The sequence below is a fragment of the Triplophysa rosa genome, linkage group LG1 (genome assembly GCF_024868665.1).
Source record: "Triplophysa rosa linkage group LG1, Trosa_1v2, whole genome shotgun sequence".
NCBI lineage: Eukaryota > Metazoa > Chordata > Actinopteri > Cypriniformes > Nemacheilidae > Triplophysa > Triplophysa rosa.
In genome coordinates, this window is record NC_079890.1 from 26,801,141 (window position 1) to 26,813,298 (window position 12,158).

At 43.0% G+C, this 12,158-nt stretch overlaps 1 protein-coding gene across 1 annotated transcript; it reads right to left on the reverse strand.

Annotated features, from left to right (window-relative positions):
- Positions 1-554: 554 nt before the first annotated feature.
- LOC130562586 (general transcription factor II-I repeat domain-containing protein 2B-like) lies at positions 555-3,108 on the reverse strand. The gene is made up of 2 exons (XM_057351559.1): positions 2,072-3,108; positions 555-1,992 (listed from the first exon to the last, which is right to left on the reverse strand). The coding sequence occupies exons 1-2, from the start codon at positions 3,011-3,013 to the stop codon at positions 1,012-1,014; spliced, it is 1,923 nt and encodes a 640-aa protein (XP_057207542.1). The 5' UTR covers positions 3,014-3,108; the 3' UTR covers positions 555-1,011.
- Positions 3,109-12,158: the final 9,050 nt, after the last annotated feature.

Here is a 12,158-nt window from a genome sequence, read left to right on the forward strand (position 1 = left end):
TAACTTTATTGTTTGTTTTGTCTTTCTTCCTGTAAAGATGCTTTGAAAGAACGCATTGTAAAAAGCACTATATAGATCAAATTGAATTGAATCGAATTAAACTGTGCAGAGGAGCTTTATAAAACCCAGAGTTCTCAGGTGACCACCAACAATGACCAATACCCTTTTTCTTTATCATTACTGCACACCCCAATGCTGAACCAAGACGCAAGGTTTTGTTGATGGGAGAAAAGAAGAACAAAAGGTAAAACGCAGCACAATAAATTATCGTGATACCACTCAATCCTATTGAAATCGAGCTCGCTGCGATATGCAGTGTGTCGATATTTTTTTAATGCGTAGCTTGTCCCTTAAGCACGGCTCTGGGATCAGTAGGAAATGCTGCTCGATCTAAAAGCAGTGCGAGTTTGAGTCGCTTATAATGTGCATTTGAAAAAGCAACACCCGTCAAACATGATCATTATAAATATACTTTATTATCATAAAAATACCTGACGAGGCTTGAGTAACAGTGATAAAAAGACGTCCATATGCATTTCCTAGATCAGGGATGGGCAACTTTCATAATGATGAGGGCCAGCATTTTTTCTCCTTCATACCAGGGGGCCAGATTACTGTATTAATCTAGAGACACGTTTTACAATTTACTTTTTATTGAGGGAACTCAATATACAATTAATGCCACGAGTTTAAATATAAAACTTGTGCAATTATGCTCATTCAAACAGCCAACTTTTTAAATAAAAACAAATGTATGCATTTCAACCAAGGTACAAAAACACTGTTTTTGATTAGTAGCCAAGAGAACATTTTTAAACTACCCTCTGAGAACAGTTAAAAGTGCTATATAAAACAGTTATTAACTGGGAAAAAATTAGTTATTAAATCCCTATAAAAATAAATTAAAATAGTAATAAAATACTGAATATAAAAACAATTCAGTGCATACATTTCTCCAAACACATTAATTTATAGATCATTTCATGACAACATTCCTAATGCCAAATAGTCTTAATGAGATACCTGTGGCTTCTCCTGCTGGTGCACAATTGAATCAATGTCAATCTGAAAGTTTGTACAGCCAACCTGCAGTAGCTGAAAGAGATGGTCATCTGTCAGTCTGTTTCTGTCTTTTGATTTAATGTGCTTCATTGTTGAGAAACTACTTTCACAGATGTAAGTGCTGCCAAACATACTGAGCATAAACAGTGCAAAATCTCTGAGGAGGGGGAAACGGGACTCAGGTAGCAGTTTCCAAAATTCAAGTCCTCTTTCATTGCGCCTTGCCTGGAAGAAGGGGTCGGACTGAAGTTCGCAGAGTTCTAGCTGCATCTCACCAGGCTGCTCACTGACAGCTGCGTTCAGAGGGTCTGCGAAGAGGTCTATGCGATGCTGCATGGCGTGAAAGTCCTGGAAGCGAATTCTGAATTGCTCTTGTAGACTTTCGATGTCTTTTTTGTACTTTGCAAAAAACATCTCGCATTCGGGAGTATCTTTGCGCATCTCCTCGCAGGCAGAAAAGTGTGTCAAATTTACCGGATCAGACGAAAATCCGTCGTGAAAAAGGATGAGTTTACGCTTGAAAGCAGTCAAATGACCGTAGAGATCTGAAACAGCCTGAGACCGTCCTTGTAACTGTGTGTTCAGATTATTCAGATGCGCAGTCATATCTGTGAGGAACGCGAGATCGCAAAGAAATTCTGGATCCCGTAGATTGCTGCAGTAAGCGCTAGTGTCCGATTTGATACTGTCCTCCAGAAACACAGGGACTTCGGTCCGCAGCGCAAAGAATCTTTCCAGACACTTTCCACGACTCATCCATCTGATGTCTGTGTGCATCAGTAAATCCCCATAAGTAGCACTGACTTCATCCAAAAAGGCCGTAAACTTCCTGTGATTGAGTGCCCTGTTTCCACCTCGAATAAGATTAGTGACTTTTGTCACTACATTCATGACGTGACTGAAGTCAAGAATCTTCGCACACAGGGCCTCCTATAAAAGAAAATTAGTTACTGACCATGACACAACGTTTCATTTTATTTAATGTACTATGAAAGAAAACTCTACTAACCTGGTGTATTATGCAGTGCAGTACAGGACAGTTAACACCATTTTTCTTAAGTAACCCAGCGAATCCGGACTTTTTTCCTTGCATTGCTGGTGCTCCATCAGTAACAACAGCAGATAGTTTAGCAAAGCCTCCATGCTCATTCACCGCAATTTCAACAGATTTAAAAATATCCTCTCCCTTTGTAGTGCCATGTAATGATACCAACTTTAACAGCTCCTCGTGTACATCAAATTTTTCGGTGATCGTTCTTGCAAAGATTAGGAGCTGACTGACATCCGTCACATCCGTGCTTTCATCCAGCGCGAGGGAAAAGTATTTGCAATTTTCTATTTCCTGTTTTAGCTTTTCTTGGATTTGACACTGTATGTCAGAAATTCGTCGTGTTACCGTTCGGCGGGACAAAGACACCGATTCAAAGTTCTTGGCCATTTTCTCGTCTCCAAATGCTTTGGCCATCTCAATCGCGCACTGTTTTACAGTTTCGCACTCTGATAACGGCTTTTTCGCTTTCGCAAGCACGAGTGAAACCGCATAAGATGCCTTCAATGATGATTCTTGAACCGTCATGCATTTAGTGAAAAGGTTTTGCTGACGATGTATTTTACCTTTTAAATCTGAAATGAGAGCAGTTCTTGCATCACCGGTGTATCTTTCGTATTTTTCTTTGTGAGCAGTTGCGTAATGCCGATTTAAATTGAAATCCTTCATAACCGATTTCGTTTCCAAGCACACCAAACACATGGGTGCCCCCTTAAACTCGGTAAAAAGATAATCTGTTTCCCATCTTGCCTGGAAAACACGGTTTTCACTGTCAATTTTTCTTTTCTTTTTACTCATTTTGGTGAACGTTCTCAATAGCGCACATCTCCTACTACGGTTAATTAGTGACCGGCAGAAACAAGCGCCCTCTCCTGGTTGGAGAATTAACAGCAGTCTTTTCATTTTTCAGCGATCATACTGATATGGTCCTGCGGGCCGTATTTAAAGATAATGCGGGCCGTGTGCGGCCCGCGGGCCGCCAGTTGCCCACCCCTGTCCTAGATTCTAGACCGCGTGGTCTTCTTCTGCAGCGCGTATTTGGAGTTTCCGCACGAGAGCGCCCTCTGGCTTTCGGATGCATTAACCATTTTCCCGTACTTCGCTCAAAAACTGTGCTTAAATCACGTGTTATTTGTCGTCGGTTTATCGCGACAGCCCTAGAACACACACAGTAAAGACCATTTTAAAAGCTAGATTTTTGCTGTAGGGCAAACCTACTGATGACAACATTGTTAATGACAGCTGAATTAGAATTTTGCTGCTTATTTACAATTAGATAAGAAAAAGATATTTGCATATTTTTTGGGAAGAACAGCATACTCAAAAAATAATGTTTCCTGGTCTGCAGTAGTATCTAACGTACAGTGGTTTAATGAATTTGGCAGCCATTTTCATAAGTGATTACTGCTTAATTTTGTGAGTTCTAACAATTTACATACCCAGATGAGCAAGGATTTACATAAAATATAAAATGCAAAGTCTGCTGCTTATCCCTTTCTAATAATTGAACGTTTAATTGAACAAGATTACATTTTTCATTCTTCCAAATGGAAAGAGACACTGTTTTTGTATTATCAGACTGTTTAATAACCCTTGCATTGTGCCCTATGTAATGGTGGAAATAATGATTGCATAATTAAATTTTTATTATTCGAAGAAGGTTCTTTAGGAGCAAAGGATGAGATACTGGGGTTCATTAAACGTTAAAGTAATTTGTGACCCTGGACAACAAATCCATTTCACTAAATGTTTGATAAAGCTTTCAATTGATATATGGTTGTTAGGATATGACAATATTTGGCCGAGATAAAACTATTTAAACTCTGGAATCTGAGGGTGCAAAAATCAAAATATTGAGAAAATCGCCTTTGAAGTTGTTAATCAGAAGCGCTGTAGCTAAGAAGAAACATGTTTGTTTTAACGCTCTCTATTGGCCTATTGCTGTAATGTCGTTGTGGAGAGTAGATGAACCCGAAAGCAGAAATTCTAAGCTTTACAAAGATAACAAACTTAAGTGGGTAATTCCCAAAGGGCGGGCAGCAGTGAGTGACGTTTGTAGCCGTGTTTCCAGCCATTTTTAGTTAGCGATTTTGCAGCATCCACTTACAAAAATAAAGTTTTTAGGTAACACTTTACAATAAGGTGCTATTTGTTAACAATTAGTTTATGCATTAGCTAATAAACTAACACCGAACAATACCTCTAAAGCATTTATTAATATTAATTCATGTTAATTTCAACATTTACTAATACATTATTAAAATCAAATGTTGTCACTAACATTAACAAGGATTAATAAATGCTGAAAAACTAAATTGTTCATTGTTAGCTAATGTTAGCAAATGCATTTAATAATGTTAATTAATATCACCTTATTGTAAAGTGTTACCAGTTTGAATATATGTATAGTAGGAAATTTACAAAATATCTTCATGATCTTTACTTAATATCCTAATGATTTTTGGCATGAAAGAAAAATCGATAATTTTGACCCATACAATGTATTTTTGGCTATTACTACAAACGTTCTCGTGGTTTTGTGATCCAGGGTCACATATTATATGTTCCACTACGAAGATATTTACGTTTTAACCCTTAAATTGTTTTGTTTCCCCAATTGTTATTACATATTCGGGTCTTAATCACCCGGGTTGTTTATCTAAAACATTTGGATCTCTAAACTGCCCAAATAGTACAAAACTGTCCTAATACAATTAAACAATGATAAATGTAAGCGTTCTTTGTTCTACCCTGAATTTTGGTTGTCATCAAAAGATGTTAGGGTTTTCACATACTGTACAGTTCCCTTTCTGTCGGTCTCTCGACGTTGTGTCGAGCCGACAGATGGGTTCGCTCTTGAGAACCTATCAACTTCTGACTAGTTTAGAAAAGGCCAATGAAATTGTCGAATGAAATTTGCATGCTGGACTCCGCCCCCGGATATCCGGGTATAAAAGGGAGACGGCGTGCTGCATTCATTCACCTTTTGTTCTTCGGAGCCTTCACACTGATCGACCTCGAGACTTCAAACTCTACGCCGAATTACTGCTGGAATCTTACGACGTGGTGCAGCGGACGGTCCCTTCCTGCAGCGACTTCCCCTGGGCGTCTCGGCAGTGCCAGAAGTGTTCGATGTTTTTTTCTCTAAAAGAGCAAATTTCTCCAGCGTGGCATGTCCCGCTGTTCTCATGGGTGCAACACACTCATCGAGGAGGGGGACGGACAAGATGTCTGCTTCCAGTATGCTGGGGCAGAAGTTGTGGATACGTCCTGCCCGCACTGCGGGCGGTTGACGATACAGACGTTACATCATGGGTGGCTGTGTTCCCACGGGACTCAGCCACCACCTCGTCTGCTCCCTGTTCCGTGACGGCAGGACTACGGCCCTGCTGTCCGCTACGGCAAGCAGCGAGGGTGATATGAGGGTTACTGTGAGCGTTAATCCACCTGCCACTGGCTCATGGACCATTCGCACCTCGTCTCGCTCGTCTGACCGTTCCCCAGGAGACGGTCCCACCGTCTTGTTCCTCAACCACGTATTCGGACACGATGCGTGATGATGAGATGTCTCTTGCAGCATCAGGGGGGTGACGTACTGCCATCCGACTCCGACGATTCCTCGGGCTCCCTCCCTCTGGGGGTCGAGCCCAGGAAGAAGCAGACGTCGAAATGTCAGCCATGCTTTCCCGGGCCGCCGTGAGCGTTGGGTTGCAGTGCCCGCACTGCCTCTCCCAGCGCTCGCGGCTGGCTACATGGCGCCTCGGGTTTGGGTTTGAGTAAGACCTGGAACGCCCCCTTTCCGGCACGTTTCACGTCAAACAAAGTTCTGTCACCCTCTCTTCCCTCGAGGGTGAGACAGCTAGAGGATACGTTGATGTCCCCCAGGTGGAGTATGAAACACTTCAGGCAGTCAGCAGCCCCCCTGAAACTTTCAGAGGCTCCTGGGCACATGGTATCCTCGGTGGGGGTGGTCCCCCTCGGATCGATTCACATGCAACCGCTCCAACACTGGCTACAGAGTCGGGTTCCCTGGAGAGCGTGGCACACCGGCAGCAGGCGTATGGCCATCATGCCTTCCTGCCATCGCACCTTGACCCCCTGGTCTTCCATGACCTTTTTGCGGACAGGAGTCCCCCTAGGGCAGGTGTCAAGGCACGTCGTGGTAATGACGGATGCCTCCCTTCAGGGTTGGGGTGCCGTGTGCAACGGGCACGCAGTGTCGGGGCGGTGGACGGGCCCCTGCCTGCCCTGGCATATCAACTGCCTAAAGTTGTTGGCTGTGCTACCTGCACTGAAGAGGTTGCAACCTCTCGTGCAGGGCAAGCACGTGCTGGTCCGGTCAGGACAGCACAGCTGCCGTGGCGTATATCAATCGTCAGGTTGGCATTCGCTCACGGCAGCTAACACGACTCGCCCGACGCCTCCTCCTCTGGAGTCAGCAGGTGATCAGCTCCCTGCGAGCCACACATATCCCAGGCGACCTGAACCAGACAGCCAATGCGCTCTCTCGTCAGTCGACGCCTCGCGGAGAGTGGCGACTCCATCGCCACGCAGTCCAGCTCATATGGGAGCAGTTCGGCCAGGCGCAGGTGGACCTGTTTGCCTCCCCGGACTCCTCCCATTGCCCGCTTTGGTGCTCCCTGACCGAAGGACCACTCGGCATGGATACCCTAGCGCACAGCTGGCCGCGGGGTAAGCGGAAGTACGCCTTCCCCCCAGTGAGCCTCATTGCACACGTCTTGTGCAAGGCCAGGGAAGAGGAGCATCAAGTGATACTAGTTGCGCCCTATTGACCCAACCGGACTTGGTTCTCGGAGCTAAGGCTCTTGACAACAACTCCCCTCTGGCCGATCCCCCTGGTGAAGGATCTGCTTTCCCAGGGGAAGGGGCACGTTAAGGCATCCCAGGCAGACCCCTGGAACTTCCATGTCTGGACGGGACAAGGAGATCTTGAGTGGCCCACCCCCGGTGGTTGGGACATCACTCAGGCTAGGGCCGCGGCCACTAGGTGGCTATACGCCCATAAGTGTTGCCTCTTCTCGTCCTGGTGATCTTCTCGAAGAGAAGACCCGTGGAGTTGCTCGATTGGGAACGTGCTGTCCCTTCCTCAAGAGAGACTGGAGAGTAACCTCTCCCCCCTCCACACTGGGAGTGTATGTAGCCGCTACGGCCGCTCATCACGACCCAGTTGCTTTGAAGCCTCTGGGACAGCCCGACCTGGTCTTTAGGTTCCTAAGGGAAGCGAGAAGGCTACCGCCTCATCCGCGCTCCATACCCTCTTGTGACCTAGGTGGCGGGCCTCAAGAGGCCCCCCCCTTCGAGCCCCTCAGAGCTGCCGCTCTTTCTCACCTCACGATAAAGACGGCTCTCCTAATGGCGCTCACCTCCAAGAGGGTAGGGGACCTACAAGCACCATCCATGTCCACAGATTGCCTAGAACTCGGGCCCGGTGATTCTCACGCTATCCTGAGACCCCGGCCCGACTACGTGCCCAAAGTTCCCACCACTCCCCCTAGAGACTAGGTGGTGAACCTGCAGGCGCTCCCCACCGGGGAGGAAGACCCAACCCCATCTGTGTTGTGTCCAGTACGCGCACTGCGCCTCTACTTGGACCGCACGCAGAGCTTCAGAAGCTCTGAGCAGCTCTTTGTCTGTTTTGGAGGTCAGCAGAAGTGGAGGGCTGTCTCCAAACAGAGGCTGGCGCACTGGATCGTGGATGCCGTCGCTACGGCATACCGATCTCAAGATCGCCCCTGCCCGTTAGGAGTGAGGCACACTCCTCATGGGCACTGGCTCAGGGCGCCTCTCTGGCAGACATCTGCAGAGCTGCGGGTTGGGCTACGCCAAACCCCCACCTTTTCTTCAAAAGCTCTGGGACCCCCTACGTCTCCACTGGACGGTTACAATTTTGCGCTAGCAATCACGTCTGACTTGCCCAGGCCAGTCAGCGTCGCTCCGCTAGAGATTGTGACGCGGCACAGCACTGTGGCGTTTTCCATAGGAACCCCATCTGTCGGCTCGACACAACGTCGAGAGACCGACAGAAAGGGAACGTCTTGGTTACGGATGTAACCTCAGTTTCCTGATGGAGGGAACGAGAAGTTGTGTCCTTCTTGCCACAACGCTGGCCGCCCGCCGCAGCGGTCGAGGGATGCTTAGGCTCCTCAGACCAAAAGGTGAATGAATGCAGCACGCCGTCTCCCTTTTATACCCGGATATCCGGGGGTGGAGTCCGGCATGCAAATTTCATTCGCCAATTTCATTGGCCTTTTCTAAACTAGTCAGAAGTTGATAGGTTCTCAAGAGCGAACCCCATCTGTCGGCTCGACACAACGTCTCATTCCCTCCATCAGGAAACTGAGGTTACATCCGGTAACCAAGACGTTATACATGCTGTAATGAAAATGACTTTGTTTTCCAATGCTGCATTGCAAACCGTCACATTATGAAACACAATTGCCCTTCTCTTATCGAAATGAGTATATGCATTTTATTGTACAAAGCATTTGCAAGTATTTTTTAAATCACTTGCAGAACTGAACTGTACTTACATATACATATACAAAAAACATTAACAAGGCTTTATAGACCTGTTTGTGCCCATTTTAAAGAGTTTATAAAGTGAAATGTTTTTCATTTTGTTTGTATACAAAAGTTTTTTTCAAGCGCTTAGGAGTAAAAGGTTACATTTTATCATTATTACAAACATTGTCACAAAGCAGTTTCTGTAAATACATCCAAAACTCATTTTTTATTAAATTAAGCAAGTGTTCAGAACAAAAATGCATAAAGTTAATTGTTTCTGTCTATAGTCCTGTTGATAGATTATTGGTAAATGGTGAGTACAATTGTGTACAACAAGGCCATTAGGTCACAAATAATTGAGAACACCATGAAATCCATTTGACATAGGCAAAGAATAACACAACCAGACAGTTTTTAGTTCTATGATGATTAGAGCAGACATCTGCTTGAGGGACCTAAAACAAGAAAACAAAGACACACTTTATTTTCTTCGATTCTCTTCTAGAGGTTTACAGTACCTTCTGCTCATGGACTAGAGGTGATCTGCGAATTACAGTTTTTATCTGTCATAAAGCAGCTTACGGTTTAATGCTATACATATCTCATCGTGCTCTCCTCTAGCAGACAGCAAAGAAAAAGCTATCCCCAGCAATTGCCTATGAAGTCTCAAGGTTGTGTCAAAGTTATTCAATCTTAGCATTTGACCGTGGAGACTGTGATACTGCTGGCAGGTTGATTCAATCAACCAGGGAATAACAGAAACTCAATTTGCTGTGGTGCTATTAAACTGCTGATGTGAGACAGGGGATACGTTCTATCTGCTTTTTACAGAATAAGTTGTTTAACAGTAGGTTCAGGTTCTCCAACTTTCTCCAGTAAACATGACTGAGCAAAACAAGTGATAAAGTATAAAAACCATCCGGGTGTTGTTAAACAATAGGGTAAAATGAATGATTCTTGTTCTCTTGAAGGAAACACACATACGTTCTCTCACAGAGTGAGTATGAAGCAAAAATTGATGATAATAAAAGGTGCACAAATATGAATATATTTGTTTACGTTAGCCTGGTTGTTATTTTGTTGCACTGAAGTACGGTTACAGCTCACAATTACACCTGCCAACGTACCACATTAGTGTCTGTGTCTCTGCGTCAGTCTTTATCAATGCCATCCATCCTGAATAAACAACAACAATTAGTGTGTCTCTCTTTGTCACAGATAAATCAAGAGAAGCAGCATGCACCAAGGATTCATCTCACTTGTTTCGTAAAATGTACAGTAAGTTGCAAGACACATCAGGTCATGTGAACTCATACATGTGAGATTTCGGGTTAATAGCACAGTTTTTAAAAGTAAAAGTTGCCAAAACACTTAATTCATCTTACATATATTTTTATTTTAATATTTTCAAATCTGGTATTCAAACAGGTAAGTCTACTTCTACACCGTACTCCACAAGCAATTTCTATATGGATCGTGATTGTTTCGAGATGTCTTAAAATGCTTTTTTGTAAGTATGTTCTTAGAAATTCAAATTTAACTAAGGCCTGGTCCTGGCTTAAGCTAAACCCTGTATGGGAAACCATACAACAAAGTGAAAGCCTGAGAAAAAAGCAAGGACACATTAAAGTTGTGAAAAAATCTGGTTTAGTCCATCATATATTCATTTGAACTGATCTTAATATACTAACATTAGTATTGTGCTGGTCAAACATGAATCAGTATTCAAGATCTGCAAACTCCAGTTTGTCCAGTTTCAATTTCTGCTAATAAATACATATAGGCCCGGATTCACAGACATAGTTTAGCTTAAGCCAGGACCATGCCTTAGTTGAATTAAGATATTTATGTCGCTTTAATAAAAATGCCTTAGAAGAATGCATTACTGGTGTGCATCTTGAGACAAAACAATGGCACTGATATATTTTAAGATATTTCTGGGCAAGTCATATTCAGTTAAGACAGGTCACACATTCATTTTAGTCTGGGACTAGCCTTAAGCCTTGTCTGTGAAACCGGGCCATAAATGTGCAAATCAATTTTGATTTGGAATTTGGGAGAAATTTTGTGAAGCAAAACAATCATTTTACATTTTAACACTTAAATAGTAAATTCAGAAAAATGAAAATAATTTTGGAGTGATATCTTAATTTTTGAAATGGCTATGTTGAAGCATGAATGCCATTGTATTAAGATTTTCCCACAAAAATCACTAGAGTAGACAAAATCTGTTACAGTACAAAGAAGGGAAGGTCTACATTCATTTGCAAATACGTATTTAGATGTGTAGCTGTATTTTTCCCTCAATAATTTAATTAGGCAACAACTAGCTTCTTTGCCTCATCGCATGCTTGTCCTAGTTAAAATAATTTTATATGGAGCCAAATGACCTGATAATGGCAATACGAATTTATACTGTATATCTGCTCTTCTGTGGATCCTGATTGTCAGGGCTTTCCATTGCTAATAACATTCCTGCCATCAGTCTGATTACAGATACTTTCTGTGTTACAGAGCAATTTTGAAAACATTTTATGGTGGATTTTGTGAATTTTTGTCATTTGCTTCAAGTTTAACTGTATTATGTATGAATTTCCTGCTAGGTGGAAATGTTTTTCTTGCCAAATAAAAAATAAGAGCTATAAACAGTGCTGATTTATTGACGTAGTAAAGAAATCTGATATCACATTTAGAATGGTTGTTTGTATAATAACACTTTATTGTCAAAAAAGTTTGTACAAAAAATTTAGATATGACCTTTATGCTACAGTATGGGCTGAGTGTCAGAATTTCTGACTGTAAATGAAACTAGAGAAATGGAAGCATGGGCACTAGCAGTATCCAAAGAGTTTCGGCCTGGACTTGGAGTTCACGCTGGACATGAGAGAACAAAGATTACAGCTGTTATTAGAACCTCCTCTTTTATCTCATCAGGAACGTGGCAGGGGGACGCTCATCTCTCAGTGTCCAGGCTGTGACTCCTATGTAGTGTGCACAGTAGTGTTAAATGTGTTAAACTCACTATGTCAATGTAATCCTATAACCACAGCGGTTCTCGTTTTTGTCAGGCCTCCCTTTGAAACTAGAAAAAATTGTGGTCTGTAAAATCCAATTGCCTAGAACTAATAATATTTATTTCCAATTGTTGGCCTGCTTTACGCAATAATGCATAATTTTCACAGAATTTTAGGGCCAGTGTTAGAACCACTGTTCACCTGTGGTTATTAAATCATTAGTTTTGTATGTATAGCCATCACATTTTCTTTTGTTTCCATGTTACATGGTTTAGTGGTTTTTGTGGTGTGCAATTAATTGATAGATAAAAACCTTTCGGTATCTCTTGTATCTCAAAAGCATCTGGATGGGTATTTACACGTTATCTTCATGAATGGAAAGCTATTTGGTCAATAAAAATTAGGTGACCATGTGTAAATACAGTACCTCCACGGAAAAAAAACTTGAGGTCATGTAGATGGCAAGGTAAAGAAAAAGGAAGTCAAAGTTACCGACTGAACAAATCAGT